Below are 19,834 nucleotides of genomic sequence, written 5' to 3' on the forward strand. Positions count from 1 at the left end.
AATTAGGCTCTTCTCCTGGTTTTAATTCTCTAGGCTCTTCTCCTAAGAGAATTAAAATCAGGGGAAGAGCCTAAAAAAAAAAAAAATGAATATCAGGAGAAGAGCCTAAAAAATAAAAATCAGGAGGAGAGCCCACGAGAATTAAAATCAGGAGAAGAACCTAAGAGAATTAAAATCAGGACAAGAGCCTTAAAAAAATTAAAATCAGGAGAAGAGCCTTTAAAAAATTAAAATCGGGAGAAGAGCCTTTAAAAAATAAAAATCAGGAGAAGAGCCTAAGAGAATTAAAGTCAGAAGAAGAGCCTAAGAGAAATAAAACCAGGAGAGGAGCCTAAAAAAATGAAAATCAAGAGAAGAGCCTTAAAAAATGAAAATCGGGAGAGAGCCTGAAAAAAAAAAAAAAAACAGGAGAAGAGCCTAAGAGTAATTAAAATCAGGAGAAGAACCTAAACAAATTAAAATCCGGAGAAGAGCCTAAAAAAACTAAAATCCGGAGAAGAGCCTAAAAAAATAAAAATCCGGACAAGAGCCTAAAAAAATAAAAATCAGGAGAAGAGCCTTAAAAAATAAAAATCAGGAGAAGAGCCTTAAAAAATGAAAATCGGGAGAGAGCCTAAAAAAAAAAAATCAGGAGAAGAGCCTAAGAGAATTAAAGTCAGGACAAGAGCCTTAAAAAAATTAAAATCGGGACAGGAGCCTTAAAAGAATTAAAATCAGGACAAGAGCCCAAGAGAATTAAAATCAGGACAAGAGCCCAAGAGAATTAAAATCAGAAGAAGAGCCTAAGAGAATTAAAATCAGGAGAAGAGAGCAAAAGAAATAAAAGCAAGAAAACAATAGAGGTTATTTCTAAAGCTGTAGTGCATCCCCGATCCTCCTTCTGCATCCCCGACTCACCTCCAATGCCTGGACGCTTCCAAACGTTACCCGGATGGCTGTTGCCATCACTAAAGTTCTGTGCCTCGCTGCTCATCCTTTTAAAACTCGGAGATTGCAGACAAGGACAGCTCAAGACGACCAATCTGAGTCAGTCGCCCCATCGTGAGGTTGTTCCTGCAGTCACGAGGTTACTCGGAGTCAACTACAAGAAAGAAAACCATAAGCGATATGTGAGTTGTGTGGCAGGGAGCTCGAACCCCAGTGATCCCCCTACTCACCATCACCGAGACCCTGACCGGAGTCCAACACTGTGGCTGTCACCTTCCGGGATACCTGAGTGAGTGAGACACAAAATTCGAACGCATCTCTAAAGCTGCAGTGAATCCCCGCTCCTCCTGCTGCCTCCCCAACTCACCTAGAAGGCTCCTCTCTCTTCAGCTGCTCCCAAGATCGCCCCTGCAAATGAAATGGGTAAATGCTCAAACACTGAGCTCTCAAACATTTAGGGATTGCTCACAAGGAAAGCCAAAAACCTCTAAACCCCATCAGACTGCAGGCTGAAGCATTGCTATACACCGTGAAGTGGACAGACAGCCGCTGCAAGACAACCCAGACATGGAGGCTTGTGCTGACGTACTGCCTCATACTGGCTATCTCGGGCTCCTTTAGCTTGACCTCTTATAGGATGGACCTTCGGCACCTTCAGCAGATGGGCAAAGGGTTATGTATGGAAAAAAAAATTAAGCAGTTACAACATATATGCATAGATTGACCAACTAGACAACATCCTAAAACTAACTCCAAATTCGGTTGGGGAGTAAAATTCTCACCTCGCTCGTCTCCTTGCTGAGCTGCTACCCCTCGAGACCGCTTGGGCCCCATCTGGAAAATAAAAAACAAAAAGGCACAAGGTAAAGGACTCCTATGGCTAAAACTGCCATCCTTCATCCAACACCCAAGACAACCTTCTTCCTAGGCTGCTTCAACTTGTCTCGGTCTGGGGTACACTGTGTCCACTTATCTGAAAAAAAACAACAAAAAACAAAGGGTTAGTCAGGTCACCCACATGGTCTCTGAGACCTTAACCACTTCAAAGAACTCATTTCCACTGAGCAAGGGAGAACTCAGTCCCAGTCCAGTTCCCCCAAGTGCCCCCAGGGCCTCTCCAGTGGCCTCAGTTGTACTGGGAAGGGACTGGGGAGGGACTGAGAATCACTTAGGAGGGACTGGGATGGGACTAGGCAAACTGGGGAAGGACTGGGTTGCACTGCAAGAGCACACTTGGGAGGGAAAGGAGGTGGTGGGTTGCACTGGAGGAAGTGGGGAGAGACTGGGGGTATGAGAGTGGGGGCACTGGGGTGGGACTGGGAGCACAGGTGACACTGGGCTGGGACTGGGGTAACTGGGGAGGGAGCAGGGAGGGACTGCGAGGGGGCTGGGAAGGGAACTGGGATGGTACTGGGATGGGAATGGGATGCATGGGAGAAAGGAGCGGAATGCACTGGGGAGGGACTGGGAGCAATGGGAAAGCCACTGCAGGGACTGGCATTGGACTGGGGAGGGACTGCAAGGGGACTGTGGCAGGACTGGGGAGGGGACTGGGGAGTGGGCCTGGGATGGGACTGGGATGCACAGGGGATAAGACCCGGGATGCCCTGGGGAGGGACTGTGGTCACGGAAGGGCTGGGGATGGGTCAGGGGCACTGGGGAGGGAACTGGGATGGGACTTGGATGTTCTAGGGAGGGAGTGGGATGCATCGGGGAAAAGGACTGGCATGCAGTGGGAGGGACTGCGGGCAGTGGGGAGGGATGGGGATGGCACTGGGGACACTGGAGAGGGACTGGGGGCACTGGGGGGATTTGGGCTGGGAGTGGAGATACTGGGGTGGGACTGAGATTTTTGGGGGGCGGGGGGGACTGGGAGCACTGGGATGGGAGTGGGGGTTATTGGGGAGGGACTGGGGGCACTGGGATAGGAGTGAGACGCACTGGGGAGGGACTGGGCCGGGCCCAAGGGCACTGGAGAGGCCCTGGGGGCACTTGGGGGAACTGGGCTGGGACTGGGATTCTCTGGGGAGGGACTGGAGGCACTGGGATAGGACTGAGAGGCACTGGGGAGGCACTAGGATACACTGGGGCGCCACTGGGATGGGACTGGGATCACCGGGGAGGGAATTGGGATGGGACTGGGGCCAGTGGGAAGGAACTGGTTTGGGACTGGGCAAACTGGGGAAGGACTTGGTTGCACTGCAGTAGGACACTTGGGAAGGAATGGTTGTGCTGGCGTGCACTGAGAGAAGTGGGAAGGGACTGGGATGAGAGTAGGGCGACTGGGAGCACTGGTGGCACTGGGCTAGGACTGGGGGAACTGGAGAGGGAGCTGGGAGGGACTGCAAAGTGACTGGGATGGGAATGGGATGCACAGGGAAAAGGAGCACAACGCACCGGGGAGGGACTGGGATGGGACTGGAGACACTTCAAGGGAGTTGGATGCACTGGGTGCGACTACGGGCACTGGAGCGGGACTGGGGGTAGTAGGGAGGGACTGGGATGGGACTGAGGGCACTGGAGATGCTCCCAGTCCCACCCCAGTGCCCCCATTCTCAACCCAGTCCCTTCCCACTTCTCCCAGTGCACGCCAGCGCACCCATTCCTTCCCAAGTGTCCTCCTGCAGTGCAACCCAGTCCTTCCCCAGTTCGCCCAGTCCCATCCCAGTCCCTTCCCACTGGCCCCAGTCCCATTCCAATTCCCTCCCCGGTGATCCCAGTCCTATCCCAGTGGTGGCCCAGTGTGTCGTAGTGCCTCTCCAGTGCCTCTCAGTCCTATCCCAGTGCCTCCAGTCCCTCCCCAGAGAATCCCAGTCCCAGTCCAGTTCCCCCAAGTGCCCCCAGGGCCTCTCCAGTGGCCTCAGTTGTACTGGGAAGGGACTGGGGAGGGACTGGGAATGACTTAGGAGGGACTGGGATGGGACTAGGCAAACTGGGGAAGGACTGGGTTGCACTGCGAGAGCACACTTGGGAGGGAAAGGAGGTGGTGGGTTGCACTGGGGGAACTGGGGAGAGACTGGGGGGATGGGAGTGGGGGCACTGGGGTGGGACTGGGCTAGCACTGGTGGCACTGGGTAGGACTGGGGGAACTGGGGAGGGAGCAGGGAGGGACTGGGAAGGGGGCTGGGAAGGGAACTGGGATGGTACTGGGATGGGAATGGGATGCATGGGAGAAAGGAGCGGAATGCACTGGGGAGGGACTGGGAGCAATGGGAAAGCCACTGCAGGGACTGGCATTGGACTGGGGAGGGACTGCAAGGGGACTGTGGCAGGACTGGGGAGTGGGCCTGGGATGGGCCTGGGATGCACAGGGGAAAAGACCCGGGATGCCCTGGGGAGGGACTGAGGTCACGGAAGGGCTGGGGATGGGTCAGGGGCACTGGGGAGGGAACTGGGATGGGACTTGGATGTTCTAGGGAGGGAGTGGGATGCATCGGGGAAAAGGACTGGCATGCAGTGGGAGGGACTGCGGGCAGTGGGGAGGGATGGGGATGGCACTGGGGACACTGGAGAGGGACTGGGGGCACTGGGGGGATTTTGGCTGGGATTGGGGACACTGGTATGGGACTGAGATTTTCAGGGGGGCGGGGGGGGACTGGGAGCACTGGGATGGGAGTGGGGGTCATTGGGGAGGGACTGGGGGCACTGGGATAGGAGTGAGATGCACTGGGGAGGGACTGGGCCGGGCCCAAGGGCACTGGAGAGGCCCTGGGGGCACTTGGGGGAAGTGGGCTGGGACTGGGATTCTCTGGGGAGGGACTGGAGGCACTGGGATAGGACTGAGAGGCACTGGGGAGGCACTAGGACACACTGGGGCACCACTGGGATGGGAGTGGGAGCACCGGGAAGGGAATTGGGATGGCACTGGAGGCAGTGGGAAGGGACTGGGATGGGACTGGAGAGACTTCAAGGGAGTTGGATGCACTGGGTGCGACTAGGGGCACTGGGCTGAGACTAGGGGCACTGGAGAGGGACTGGGGGTAGCAGGGAGGGACTGGGATGGGACCGAGGACACTGGAGATGGACTGGGGAGGACTGGGCTGGCACTGGGGGCACTGGACTGCAACTGGGATTCTCAGGGGAGGGAGTGGGGGAACTAGGATGGGACAGGGGTCATTGGGGAGGGATTGTGGACAGTGGGACTACAGGCACTGGGATGGGACTGAGATGCGCTTGGTGGGCAGAGGGATGGGACTGGGAGCACTGGGAAAGGAACTGCAGGGACTGGGATAGGATTGGGAAGGGACTGCCAGGGGACTTTGACAGGACTGGGGAGGGGACTGGAGAGTATGCCTTGGATGGGCCTGAGCATCTCTGGGGAGGGACTGGGAGCACTGGGATGGTACGGCTGCCACTGGGATGGGATGCAGTTGTACTGTGGAGGGACTAGGGAGGGACTGGGAATCACTTAGGAGGGACTGAGAATCACTTAGGAGGGACTGGGATGGGACTAGGCAAACTGGGGAAGGACTGGGTTGCACTGCAAGAGCACACTTGGGAGGGAAAGGAGGTGGTGGGTTGCACTGGAGGAAGTGGGGAGAGACTGGGGGTATGAGAGTGGGGGCACTGGGGTGGGACTGGGAGCACAGGTGACACTGGGCTAGGACTGGGGTAACTGGGGAGGGAGCAGGGAGGGACTGCGAGGGGGCTGGGAAGGGAACTGGGATGGTACTGGGATGGGAATGGGATGCATGGGAGAAAGGAGCGGAATGCACTGGGGAGGGACTGGGAGCAATGGGAAAGCCACTGCAGGGACTGGCATTGGACTGGGGAGGGACTGCAAGGGGACTGTGGCAGGACTGGGGAGGGGACTGGGGAGTGGGCCTGGGATGGGACTGGGATGCACAGGGGATAAGACCCTGGATGCCCTGGGGAGGGACTGTGGTCACGGAAGGGCTGGGGATGGGTCAGGGGCACTGGGGAGGGAACTGGGATGGGACTTGGATGTTCTAGGGAGGGAGTGGGATGCATCGGGGAAAAGGACTGGCATGCAGTGGGAGGGACTGCGGGCAGTGGGGAGGGATGGGGATGGGACTGGGGACACTGGAGAGGGACTGGGGGCACTGGGGGGATTTGGGCTGGGAGTGGAGATACTGGGGTGGGACTGAGATTTTCGGGGGGCGGGGGGGACTGGGAGCACTGGGATGGGAGTGGGGGTTATTGGGGAGGGACTGGGGGCACTGGGATAGGAGTGAGACGCACTGGGGAGGGACTGGGCCGGGCCCAAGGGCACTGGAGAGGCCCTGGGGGCACTTGGGGGAACTGGGCTGGGACTGGGATTCTCTGGGGAGGGACTGGAGGCACTGGGATAGGACTGAGAGGCACTGGGGAGGCACTAGGATACACTGGGGCGCCACTGGGATGGGACTGGGATCACCGGGGAGGGAATTGGGATGGGACTGGGGCCAGTGGGAAGGAACTGGTTTGGGACTGGGCAAACTGGGGAAGGACTTGGTTGCACTGCAGTAGGACACTTGGGAAGGAATGGTTGTGCTGGCGTGCACTGAGAGAAGTGGGAAGGGACTGGGATGAGAGTAGGGCGACTGGGAGCACTGGTGGCACTGGGCTAGGACTGGGGGAACTGGAGAGGGAGCTGGGAGGGACTGCAAAGTGACTGGGATGGGAATGGGATGCACAGGGAAAAGGAGCACAACGCACCGGGGAGGGACTGGGATGGGACTGGAGACACTTCAAGGGAGTTGGATGCACTGGGTGCGACTACGGGCACTGGAGCGGGACTGGGGGTAGTAGGGAGGGACTGGGATGGGACTGAGGGCACTGGAGATGCTCCCAGTCCCACCCCAGTGCCCCCATTCTCAACCCAGTCCCTTCCCACTTCTCCCAGTGCACGCCAGCGCACCCATTCCTTCCCAAGTGTCCTCCTGCAGTGCAACCCAGTCCTTCCCCAGTTCGCCCAGTCCCATCCCAGTCCCTTCCCACTGGCCCCAGTCCCATTCCAATTCCCTCCCCGGTGATCCCAGTCCTATCCCAGTGGTGGCCCAGTGTGTCGTAGTGCCTCTCCAGTGCCTCTCAGTCCTATCCCAGTGCCTCCAGTCCCTCCCCAGAGAATCCCAGTCCCAGTCCAGTTCCCCCAAGTGCCCCCAGGGCCTCTCCAGTGGCCTCAGTTGTACTGGGAAGGGACTGGGGAGGGACTGGGAATGACTTAGGAGGGACTGGGATGGGACTAGGCAAACTGGGGAAGGACTGGGTTGCACTGCGAGAGCACACTTGGGAGGGAAAGGAGGTGGTGGGTTGCACTGGGGGAACTGGGGAGAGACTGGGGGGATGGGAGTGGGGGCACTGGGGTGGGACTGGGCTAGCACTGGTGGCACTGGGTAGGACTGGGGGAACTGGGGAGGGAGCAGGGAGGGACTGGGAAGGGGGCTGGGAAGGGAACTGGGATGGTACTGGGATGGGAATGGGATGCATGGGAGAAAGGAGCGGAATGCACTGGGGAGGGACTGGGAGCAATGGGAAAGCCACTGCAGGGACTGGCATTGGACTGGGGAGGGACTGCAAGGGGACTGTGGCAGGACTGGGGAGTGGGCCTGGGATGGGCCTGGGATGCACAGGGGAAAAGACCCGGGATGCCCTGGGGAGGGACTGAGGTCACGGAAGGGCTGGGGATGGGTCAGGGGCACTGGGGAGGGAACTGGGATGGGACTTGGATGTTCTAGGGAGGGAGTGGGATGCATCGGGGAAAAGGACTGGCATGCAGTGGGAGGGACTGCGGGCAGTGGGGAGGGATGGGGATGGCACTGGGGACACTGGAGAGGGACTGGGGGCACTGGGGGGATTTTGGCTGGGATTGGGGACACTGGTATGGGACTGAGATTTTCAGGGGGGCGGGGGGGGACTGGGAGCACTGGGATGGGAGTGGGGGTCATTGGGGAGGGACTGGGGGCACTGGGATAGGAGTGAGATGCACTGGGGAGGGACTGGGCCGGGCCCAAGGGCACTGGAGAGGCCCTGGGGGCACTTGGGGGAAGTGGGCTGGGACTGGGATTCTCTGGGGAGGGACTGGAGGCACTGGGATAGGACTGAGAGGCACTGGGGAGGCACTAGGACACACTGGGGCACCACTGGGATGGGAGTGGGAGCACCGGGAAGGGAATTGGGATGGCACTGGAGGCAGTGGGAAGGGACTGGGATGGGACTGGAGAGACTTCAAGGGAGTTGGATGCACTGGGTGCGACTAGGGGCACTGGGCTGAGACTAGGGGCACTGGAGAGGGACTGGGGGTAGCAGGGAGGGACTGGGATGGGACCGAGGACACTGGAGATGGACTGGGGAGGACTGGGCTGGCACTGGGGGCACTGGACTGCAACTGGGATTCTCAGGGGAGGGAGTGGGGGAACTAGGATGGGACAGGGGTCATTGGGGAGGGATTGTGGACAGTGGGACTACAGGCACTGGGATGGGACTGAGATGCGCTTGGTGGGCAGAGGGATGGGACTGGGAGCACTGGGAAAGGAACTGCAGGGACTGGGATAGGATTGGGAAGGGACTGCCAGGGGACTTTGACAGGACTGGGGAGGGGACTGGAGAGTATGCCTTGGATGGGCCTGAGCATCTCTGGGGAGGGACTGGGAGCACTGGGATGGTACGGCTGCCACTGGGATGGGATGCAGTTGTACTGTGGAGGGACTAGGGAGGGACTGGGAATCACTTAGGAGGGACTGAGAATCACTTAGGAGGGACTGGGATGGGACTAGGCAAACTGGGGAAGGACTGGGTTGCACTGCAAGAGCACACTTGGGAGGGAAAGGAGGTGGTGGGTTGCACTGGAGGAAGTGGGGAGAGACTGGGGGTATGAGAGTGGGGGCACTGGGGTGGGACTGGGAGCACAGGTGACACTGGGCTAGGACTGGGGTAACTGGGGAGGGAGCAGGGAGGGACTGCGAGGGGGCTGGGAAGGGAACTGGGATGGTACTGGGATGGGAATGGGATGCATGGGAGAAAGGAGCGGAATGCACTGGGGAGGGACTGGGAGCAATGGGAAAGCCACTGCAGGGACTGGCATTGGACTGGGGAGGGACTGCAAGGGGACTGTGGCAGGACTGGGGAGGGGACTGGGGAGTGGGCCTGGGATGGGACTGGGATGCACAGGGGATAAGACCCTGGATGCCCTGGGGAGGGACTGTGGTCACGGAAGGGCTGGGGATGGGTCAGGGGCACTGGGGAGGGAACTGGGATGGGACTTGGATGTTCTAGGGAGGGAGTGGGATGCATCGGGGAAAAGGACTGGCATGCAGTGGGAGGGACTGCGGGCAGTGGGGAGGGATGGGGATGGGACTGGGGACACTGGAGAGGGACTGGGGGCACTGGGGGGATTTGGGCTGGGAGTGGAGATACTGGGGTGGGACTGAGATTTTCGGGGGGCGGGGGGGACTGGGAGCACTGGGATGGGAGTGGGGGTTATTGGGGAGGGACTGGGGGCACTGGGATAGGAGTGAGACGCACTGGGGAGGGACTGGGCCGGGCCCAAGGGCACTGGAGAGGCCCTGGGGGCACTTGGGGGAACTGGGCTGGGACTGGGATTCTCTGGGGAGGGACTGGAGGCACTGGGATAGGACTGAGAGGCACTGGGGAGGCACTAGGATACACTGGGGCGCCACTGGGATGGGACTGGGATCACCGGGGAGGGAATTGGGATGGGACTGGGGCCAGTGGGAAGGAACTGGTTTGGGACTGGGCAAACTGGGGAAGGACTTGGTTGCACTGCAGTAGGACACTTGGGAAGGAATGGTTGTGCTGGCGTGCACTGAGAGAAGTGGGAAGGGACTGGGATGAGAGTAGGGCGACTGGGAGCACTGGTGGCACTGGGCTAGGACTGGGGGAACTGGAGAGGGAGCTGGGAGGGACTGCAAAGTGACTGGGATGGGAATGGGATGCACAGGGAAAAGGAGCACAACGCACCGGGGAGGGACTGGGATGGGACTGGAGACACTTCAAGGGAGTTGGATGCACTGGGTGCGACTAGGGGCATTGGGCTGAGACTAGGGGCACTGGAGAGGGACTGGGGGTAGCAGGGAGGGACTGGGATGGGACTGAGGGCACTGGAGATGGACTGGGGAGAACTGGGCTAGCACTGGGGGCACTGGACTGCAACTGGGATTCTCAGGGGAGGGAGTGGGGGAACTAGGATGGGACAGGGGTCATTGGGGAGGGATTGTGGACAGTGGGACTACAGGCACTGGGATGGGACTGAGATGCGCTTGGTGGGCACAGGGATGGGACTGAGGTCACTGGGGAGGGAACTGGGATGGGACTGGGAGCCCTGGGAAAGGGACTGCAGGGACTGGGATAGGACTGGGAAGGTACTGCAAGGGGACTGTGTCAGGACTGGGGAGGGGATTGGAGAGTGTGCCTGGGATGGGCCTGAGAATCTCTGGGGAGGGAATGGGAGCACAGGGATGGTACTGCTGCCACTGGGATGGGATGCAGTTGTACTGGGGAGGGACTAGGGAGGGACTGGGAATGACTTAGGAGGGACTGGGATGGGACTAGGCAAACTGGGGAAGGACTTGGTTGCACTGCAAGAGCACACTTGGGAGGGAAAGGAGGTGGTGGGTTGCACTGGGGGAAGTGGGGAGAGACTGGGGGGATGAGAGTGGGCACTGGGGTGGGACTGGGAGCACAGGTGACACTGGGCTAGGACTGGGGGAACTGGGGAGGGAGCAGGGAGGGACTGCGAGGAGGCTGGGAAGGGAACTGGGATGGTACTGGGATGGGAATGTGATGCATGGGAGAAAGGAGCGGAATGCACTGGGGAGGGACTGGGAGCAACGGGAAAGCCACTGCAGGGACTGGCATTGGACTGGGGAGGGACTGCAAGGGGACTGTGGCAGGACTGTGGCAGGGGACTGGGGAGTGGGCCTGGGATGGGACTGGGATGCACAGGGGAAAAGACCCGGGATGCCCTGGGGAGGGACTGAGGTCACGGAAGGGCTGGGGATGGGTCAGGGGCACTGGGGAGAGAACTGGGATGGGACTTGGATGTTCTAGGGAGGGAGTGGGATGCATCGGGGAAAAGGACTGGCATGCAGTGGGAGGGACTGCGGGCAGTGGGGAGGGATGGGGATGGGACTGGGGACACTGGAGAGGGACTGGGGGCACTGGGGGGATTTGGGCTGGGAGTGGGGACACTGGGATGGGACTGAGATTTTCAGGGGGGCGGGGGGGGACTGGGAGCACTGGGATGGGAGTGGGGGTCATTGGGGAGGGACTGGGGGCACTGGGATAGGAGTGAGATGCACTGGGGAGGGCACAGGGATGGGACTAAGGGCACTGGAGAGGCCCTGGGGGCACTTGGGGGAAGTGGGCTGGGACTGGGATTCTCTGGGGAGGGACTGGAGGCACTGGGATAGGACTGAGAGGCACTGGGGAGGCACTAGGACACACTGGGGCACCACTGGGATGGGACTGGGATCACCGGGGAGGGAATTGGAAAGGGACTGGGGCCTGTGGGAAGGAACTGGTTTGGGACTGTGCAAACTGGGGAAGGACTTGGTTGCACTGCAGTAGGACACTTGGGAAGGAATGGTTGTGCTGGCGTGCACTGAGAGAAGTGGGAAGGGACTGGGATGAGAGTAGGGCGACTGGGAGCACTGGTGGCACTGGGCTAGGACTGGGGGAACTGGAGAGGGAGCTGGGAGGGACTGCAAAGTGACTGGGATGGGAATGGGATGCACAGGGAAAAGGAGCACAACGCACTGGGGAGGGACTGGGATGGGACTGGAGACACTTCAAGGGAGTTGGATGCACTGGGTGCGACTACGGGCACTGGAGCGGGACTGGGGGTAGTAGGGAGGGACTGGGATGGGACTGAGGGCACTGGAGATGCTCGCAGTCCCACCCCAGTGCCCCCATTCTTATCCCAGTCCCTTCCCACTTCTCTCAGTGCACGCCAGCGCACCCATTCCTTCCCAAGTGTCCTCCTGCAGTGCAACCCAGTCCTTCCCCAGTTCGCCCAGTCCCATCCCAGTCCCTTCCCACTGCCCCCAGTCCCATTCCAATTCCCTCCCCGGTGATCCCAGTCCTATCCCAGTGGTGGCCCAGTGTGTCGTAGTGCCTCTCCAGTGCCTCTCAGTCCTATCCCAGTGCCTCCAGTCCCTCCCCAGAGAATCCCAGTCCCAGTCCACTTCCCTCAAGTGCCCCCAGGGCCTCTCCAGTGGCCTCAGTTGTACTGGGAAGGGACTGGGGAGGGACTGGGAATGACTTAGGAGGGACTGGGATGGGACTAGGCAAACTGGGGAAGGACTGGGTTGCACTGCAAGAGCACACTTGGGAGGGAAAGGAGGTGGTGGGTTGCACTGGGGGAAGTTGGGAGAGACTGGGGGGATGAGAGTGGGGGCACTGGGGTGGGACTGGGAGCACTGGTGGCACTGGGCTAGGACTGGGGGAACTGGGGAGGGAGCAGGGAGGGACTGGGAAGGGGGCTGGGAAGGGAACTGGGATGGTACTGGGATGGGAATGTGATGCATGGGAGAAAGGAGCGGAATGCACTGGGGAGGGACTGGGAGCAATGGGAAAGCCACTGCAGGGACTGGCATTGGACTGGGGAGGGACTGCAAGGGGACTGTGGCAGGACTGGGGAGTGGGCCTGGGATGGGACTGGGATGCACAGGGGAAAGACCCTGGATGCCCTGGGGAGGGACTGAGGTCACGGAAGGGCTGGGGATGGGTCAGGGGCACTGGGGAGGGAACTGGGATGGGACTTGGATGTTCTAGGGAGGGAGTGGGATGCATCGGGGAAAAGGACTGGCATGCAGTGGGAGGGACTGCGGGCAGTGGGGAGGGATGGGGATGGGACTGGGGACACTGGAGAGGGACTGGGGGCACTGGGGGGATTTGGGCTGGGAGTGGGGACACTGGGATGGGACTGAGATTTTCAGGGGGGCGGGGGGGGACTGGGAGCACTGGGATGGGAGTGGGGGTCATTGGGGAGGGACTGGGGGCACTGGGATAGGAGTGAGATGCACTGGGGAGGGCACAGGGATGGGACTAAGGGCACTGGAGAGGCCCTGGGGGCACTTGGGGGAAGTGGGCTGGGACTGGGATTCTCTGGGGAGGGACTGGAGGCACTGGGATAGGACTGAGAGGCACTGGGGAGGCACTAGGACACACTGGGGCACCACTGGGATGGGAGTGGGATCACCGGGAAGGGAATTGGGATGGCACTGGAGGCAGTGGGAAGGGACTGGGATGGGACTGGAGAGACTTCAAGGGAGTTGGATGCACTGGGTGCGACTAGGGGCATTGGGCTGAGACTAGGGGCACTGGAGAGGGACTGGGGGTAGCAGGGAGGGACTGGGATGGGACTGAGGGCACTGGAGATGGACTGGGGAGAACTGGGCTAGCACTGGGGGCACTGGACTGCAACTGGGATTCTCAGGGGAGGGAGTGGGGGAACTAGGGTGGGACAGGGGTCATTGGGGAGGGATTGTGGACAGTGGGACTACAGGCACTGGGATGGGACTGAGATGCACTTGGTGGGCACAGGGATGGGACTGAGGTCACTGGGGAGGGAACTGGGATGGGACTGGGAGCCCTGGGAAAGGGACTGCAGGGACTGGGATAGGACTGGGAAGGTACTGCAAGGGGACTGTGTCAGGACTGGGGAGGGGACTGGAGAGTGTGCCTGGGATGGGCCTGAGAATCTCTGGGGAGGGACTGGGAGCACTGGGATGGTACTGCTGCCACTGGGATGGGATGCAGTTGTACTGGGGAGGGACTAGGGAGGGACTGGGAATCACTTAGGAGGGACTGGGATGGGACTGGGGAGGGACTGGGGGCACTGATGATGGCTCTTGAATGCACTTGAGAAGGACTTGTAGCACTGGGATGCAGTGGGGAAGGACTGGAGGCACTTGGATGGGACTGAGAGAACTAGGATGGCACTGAGGGTACTGGGGAGGTACCAGTGGCACTGGGTTGTGACTGGGCTGCACTGGGGGCACTTGGGAGCAAGTTGGATCACTGGGGAGGGAACTGGGATGGGACTGAAGGCACTGGGGAGGGACTGCATTGGGGTTGAGGCAACTTGGGAAGGACTGGGAGCACTGGGGAGTTTCTGGAGGGAACTGCGCAGGGAGCTTGGTTGGACTGAGGGTACTAGAGATGACTGGGATGGGACTGGGGTACAGTGGGAGCAATTGGGAAGGAGTGGAGGCACTGGGGAAAGAACAGGGAGGGAACTGACTGCACTGGGATGGGGTTTGGGGCACTCGGGAGAAACTGGGAGGGATTTAGGAGGGACTGGAGACAGTGGGGAGGGACTGGGGACAGTGGGAAGGGACTGGAAAGGTGAAATTGAAACAGACTCACCTGAGTCATGGTCTAAGAAGTCCTGCTACAGCTCCTGAGCCCGAACAACAGCCGAGGAGCCTCAGCCCAAACTCTGGCCCCTCCTCCCCCTCATTGTTAACACCTGGGCCTTCTCCATAGAACAGCTGATTCTACCCAGTACTCCCAGTTCCCTCCAATGGCTTGCAATAGAATTACTAGACTCCCCAGAGTGCACAAAAATACAATCCCAATCTCACACTAATTTCTACTCAAAACCAACAGTCCCTGACCAAAACATCCAGTCCATATTCTAGCCCCCAACTCTATCCCAGCCCCTCAGTGATTTCAGCTCGAGACCCACAAGCTTTATTGCACTGCCAGCTCTGCTCTCTCAGCAGTAGCTCTGCATCTTGCCAGCGCCGCCACGGGAAGCTGCTCCAGGTTCTCACTGCAGGATCTTCAGCTTGGCTCCAGCTCTGCCACTTTCCAGCTCCCACCCTCACATGCTAGTCCCAGTCCCCAAGGTGTTCCTCCAGCCCCAAAATTCCTATCCCAATTCCAAAGACACAAGCCCAGCACTAGACTGACTTCAGCTCTACCCGCCCAATCCACATTCCCACCCATTAATCCCTATTCCACAGCCACTCAGGGATTTCAGCAACGGTGCCACAGGTCCTATCTGAGCTCCAAACACCCTCCCAGCTCCACAGATGCGATCCTGCCACTATGCTGATTTCAGCCCCAGCCTCTCACTCCACATTCCCAATTATAATCCCAATTCCACAAACACACAGGGATTTCAGCGACGGTGCCACAGGCCCTATCTCCTCCCCACACGGATTCCTGCCCAACTGTTACAGTCCCAAGCCCAGAACCCATCCCTATCCCAGCCCCTCAGTGATTTCAGCTCAAGACCCACAAGCTTTATTGCACTGCCAGCTCTGCTCTCTCAGCAGTAGCTCTGCATCTTGCCAGCGCCGCCACGGGAAGCTGCTCCAGGTTCTCACTGCAGGATCTTCAGCTTGGCTCCAGCTCTGCCACTTTCCAGCTCCCACCCTCACACTCCCAGTCCCAGTCCCCCAGGTGCTCCTCCAGCCCCAGAATTCCTATCCCAATTCCAAAATCACAAGAACAGCCCTACTCTGATTTCTCCTCTACCAGCCCAGTCCACATTCCCAATTTACAATCCCATTTCCAGCTGCATAGAGATTTCAGCGACGGTGCCAAAGACCCTATCTCCGCCCCACACTGATTCCTGCCCAACTGTTACAGTCCCAAGCCCAGAACCCATCCCTATCCCAGCCCCTCAGTGATTTCAGCTCGAGACCCACAAGCTTTATTGCACTGCCAGCTCTGCTCTCTCAGCAGTAGCTCTGCATCTTGCCAGCGCCGCCACGGGAAGCTGCTCCAGGTTCTCACTGCAGGATCTTCAGCTTGGCTCCAGCTCTGCCACTTTCCAGCTCCACCCTCACACTCCCAATCCCAGTCCCCCAGGTGTTCCTCCAGCCCCAAAATTCCTATCCCAATTCCAAAGACACAAGCCCAGCACTAGACTGATTTCTCCTCTACCCACCCAATCCACGGTCCTGCCCATCAATCCCTATGCCACAGACACACAGGGATTTCAGCGACGGTGCCACAGGCCCTATCTCCACCTTACACTGATTCCTGCCCAACTGTTACAGTCCCAAGCCCAGAACCCTGACCCTACCCCAGCCCCTCAGTGATTTCAGCTCGAGACCCACAAGCTTTATTGCACTGCCAGCTCTGCTCTCTCAGCAGTAGCTCTGCATCTTGCCAGCGCCGTCACGGGAAGCTGCTCCAGGTTCTCACTTCAGGATCTTCAGCTTGGCTCCAGCTCTGCCACTTTCCAGCTCCACCCTCACACTCCCAATCCCAGTCCCCCAGGTGTTCCTCCAGCCCCAAAATTCCTATCCCAATTCCAAAGACACAAGCCCAGCACTAGACTGATTTCTCCTCTACCCACCCAATCCACGGTCCTGCCCATCAATCCCTATGCCACAGACACACAGGGATTTCAGCGACGGTGCCACAGGCCCTATCTCCACCTTACACTGATTCCTGCCCAACTGTTACAGTCCCAAGCCCAGAACCCTGACCCTACCCCAGCCCCTCAGTGATTTCAGCTCGAGACCCACAAGCTTTATTGCACTGCCAGCTCTGCTCTCTCAGCAGTAGCTCTGCATCTTGCCAGCGCCGTCACGGGAAGCTGCTCCAGGTTCTCACTTCAGGATCTTCAGCTTGGCTCCAGCTCTGCCACTTTCCAGCTCCCACCCTCACACTCCCACTCCCAGTCCCCCAGGTGCTCCTCCGACCCCAAAATTTCTATCCCAATACCAAAGACACAAGCCCAGCACTAGACTGACTTCAGCTCTACCCACCCAATCCACCTTCCCGCCCATCAATCCCTATATCAGACACGCAGCCATTGCAGGGACGGTGCCACAGGCCCTATCTCACAGTGATTGCTGTCATTACTGCCCCAAGTGTTACAGTCCCAAGCCCAGAACCCTGTCCCCACCCCAGCCCCTCAGTGATTTCAGCTCGAGACCCACAAGCTTTATTGCACTGCCAGCTCTGCTCTCTCAGCAGTAGCTCTGCATCTTGCCAGCGCCGCCACGGGAAGCTGCTCCAGGTTCTCACTTCAGGATCTTCAGCTTGGCTCCAGCTCTGCCACTTTCCAGCTCCACCCTCACACTCCCAATCCCAGTCCCCCAGGTGTTCCTCCAGCCCCAAAATTCCTATCCCAATTCCAAAGACACAAGCCCAGCACTAGACTGATTTCTCCTCTACCCACCCAATCCACGTTCCTGCCCATCAATCCCTATGCCACAGCCACACAGGGATTTCAGCGACGGTGCCACAGGCCCTATCTCCACCTTACACTGATTCCTGCCCAACTGTTACAGTCCCAAGCCCAGAACCCTGTCCCCACCCCAGCCCCTCAGTGATTTCAGCTCGAGACCCACAAGCTTTATTGCACTGCCAGCTCTGCTCTCTCAGCAGTAGCTCTGCATCTTGCCAGCGCCGCCACGGGAAGCTGCTCCGGGTTCTCACTGCAGGATCTTCATCTTGGCTCCAGCTCTGCCACTTTCCAGCTCCCACCCTCACACTCCCAGTCCCAGTCCCTCAGGTGCTCCTCCAGCCCCAGAATTCCTATCCCAATCCCAAAATCACAAGCACAGCCCTACTCTGATTTCTCCTCTACCAGCCCAGTCCACATTCCCAATTTACAATCCCATTTCCAGCTGCATAGAGATTTCAGCGACGGTGCCAAAGACCCTATCTCCGCCCCACACTGATTCCTGCCCAACTGTTACAGTCCCAAGCCCAGAACCCTGTCCCTACCCCAGCCCCTCAGTGATTTCAGCTCGAGACCCACAAGCTTTATTGCACTGCCAGCTCTGCTCTCTCAGCAGTAGCTCTGCATCTTGCCAGCGCCGCCACGGGAAGCTGCTCCAGGTTCTCACTGCAGGATCTTCAGCTTGGCTCCAGCTCTGCCACTTTCCAGCTCCCACCCTCACATGCTAGTCCCAGTCCCCAAGGTGTTCCTCCAGCCCCAAAATTCCTATCCCAATTCCAAAGACACAAGCCCAGCACTAGACTGACTTCAGCTCTACCCGCCCAATCCACATTCCCGCCCATTAATCCCTATTCCACAGCCACTCAGGGATTTCAGCAACGGTGCCACAGGTCCTATCTGAGTTCCAAACACCCTCCCAGCTCCACAGATGCAATCCTGCCACTATGCTGATTTCAGCCCCAGCCTCTCACTCCACATTCCCAATTATAATCCCAATTCCACAGACACACAGGGATTTCAGCGATGGTACCAAAGACCCTATCTCCGCGCCACACGGATTCCTGCCCAACTGTTACAGTCCCAAGCCCAGAACCCATCCCTATCCCAGCCCCTCAGTGATTTCAGCTCGAGACCCACAAGCTTTATTGCACTGCCAGCTCTGCTCTCTCAGCAGTAGCTCTGCATCTTGCCAGCGCCGCCACGGGAAGCTGCTCCAGGTTCTCACTGCAGGATCTTCAGCTTGGCTCCAGCTCTGCCACTTTCCAGCTCCACCCTCACACTCCCAATCCCAGTCCCCCAGGTGTTCCTCCAGCCCCAAAATTCCTATCCCAATTCCAAAGACACAAGCCCAGCACTAGACTGATTTCTCCTCTACCCACCCAATCCACGGTCCTGCCCATCAATCCCTATGCCACAGCCACACAGGGATTTCAGCGACGGTGCCACAGGCCCTATCTCCACCTTACACTGATTCCTGCCCAAGTGTAACAGTTCCAAGCCCAGAACCCATCCCTATCCCAGCCCCTCAGTGATTTCAGCTCGAGACCCACAAGCTTTATTGCACTGCCAGCTCTGCTCTCTCAGCAGTAGCTCTGCATCTTGCCAGCGCCGCCACGGGAAGCTGCTCCAGGTTCTCACTGCAGGATCTTCAGCTTGGCTCCAGCTCTGCCACTTTCCAGCTCCACCCTCACACTCCCAATCCCAGTCCCCCAGGTGTTCCTCCAGCCCCAAAATTCCTATCCCAATTCCAAAGACACAAGCCCAGCACTAGACTGATTTCTCCTCTACCCACCCAATCCACGTTCCTGCCCATCAATCCCTATGCCACAGCCACACAGGGATTTCAGCGACGGTGCCACAGGCCCTATCTCCACCTTACACTGATTCCTGCCCAACTGTTACAGTCCCAAGCCCAGAACCCTGTCCCTACCCCAGCCCCTCAGTGATTTCAGCTCGAGACCCACAAGCTTTATTGCACTGCCAGCTCTGCTCTCTCAGCAGTAGCTCTGCATCTTGCCAGCGCCGCCACGGGAAGCCGCTCCAGGTTCTCGCTGCAGGATCTTCAGCTTGGCTCCAGCTCTGCCACTTTCCAGCTCCCACCCTCACATGCTAGTCCCAGTCCCCAAGGTGTTCCTCCAGCCCCAAAATTCCTATTCCAATTCCAAAGACAAAAGCCCAGCACTAGACTGACTTCAGCTCTACCCACTCAATCCACATTCCCGCCCATTAATCCCTATTCCACAGCCACTCAGGGATTTCAGCAACGGTGCCACAGGTCCTATCTGAGCTCCAAACACCCTCCCAGCTCCACAGATGCAATCCTGCCACTATGCTGATTTCAGCCCCAGCCTCTCACTCCACATTCCCAATTATAATCCCAATTCCACAGACACACAGGGATTTCAGCGACGGTGCCACAGGCCCTATCTCCTCCCCACACGGATTCCTGCCCAACTGTTACAGTCCCAAGCCCAGAACCCATCCCTATCCCAGCCCCTCAGTGATTTCAGCTCGAGACCCACAAGCTTTATTGCACTGCCAGCTCTGCTCTCTCAGCAGTAGCTCTGCATCTTGCCAGCGCCGCCACGGGAAGCTGCTCCAGGTTCTCACTTCAGGATGTTCAGCTTGGCTCCAGCTCTGCCACTTTCCAGCTCCACCCTCACACTCCCAATCCCAGTCCCCCAGGTGTTCCTCCAGCCCCAAAATTCCTATCCCAATTCCAAAGACACAAGTCCAGCACTAGACTGATTTCTCCTCTACCCACCCAATCCACGTTCCTGCCCATTAATCCCT

The 19,834-nt window shown here is 58.6% G+C and overlaps 1 protein-coding gene and 2 long non-coding RNA genes across 3 annotated transcripts; 1 reads left to right on the forward strand and 2 right to left on the reverse strand.

Moving 5' to 3' along the window:
- Positions 1 to 442: 442 nt before the first annotated feature.
- LOC127470065 (uncharacterized) lies at positions 443 to 1,982 on the reverse strand. The gene is made up of 6 exons (XR_007904161.1): positions 1,845 to 1,982; positions 1,710 to 1,761; positions 1,456 to 1,579; positions 1,295 to 1,335; positions 1,158 to 1,212; positions 443 to 1,081 (listed from the first exon to the last, which is right to left on the reverse strand). It is a non-coding gene; the product is annotated as an uncharacterized LOC127470065 (long non-coding RNA).
- A 3,087-nt stretch (positions 1,983 to 5,069) lies between these two features.
- LOC127470111 (uncharacterized) lies at positions 5,070 to 9,212 on the reverse strand. The gene is made up of 3 exons (XM_051785265.1): positions 9,106 to 9,212; positions 5,728 to 5,970; positions 5,070 to 5,693 (listed from the first exon to the last, which is right to left on the reverse strand). The coding sequence occupies exons 1-3, from the start codon at positions 9,157 to 9,159 to the stop codon at positions 5,070 to 5,072; spliced, it is 921 nt and encodes a 306-aa protein (XP_051641225.1). The 5' UTR covers positions 9,160 to 9,212.
- A 5,764-nt stretch (positions 9,213 to 14,976) lies between these two features.
- LOC127470124 (uncharacterized) lies at positions 14,977 to 19,408 on the forward strand. Its single transcript, XR_007904174.1, has 3 exons — positions 14,977 to 15,300; positions 17,784 to 17,931; positions 19,317 to 19,408. It is a non-coding gene; the product is annotated as an uncharacterized LOC127470124 (long non-coding RNA).
- The last annotated feature ends 426 nt before the right edge of the window (positions 19,409 to 19,834 follow it).

The sequence above is a fragment of the Manacus candei genome, unplaced genomic scaffold (assembly GCF_025592945.1).
Source record: "Manacus candei isolate 608988 ecotype Guabito, Panama unplaced genomic scaffold, ASM2559294v1 h1tg000003l, whole genome shotgun sequence".
Classification (NCBI taxonomy): domain Eukaryota; kingdom Metazoa; phylum Chordata; class Aves; order Passeriformes; family Pipridae; genus Manacus; species Manacus candei.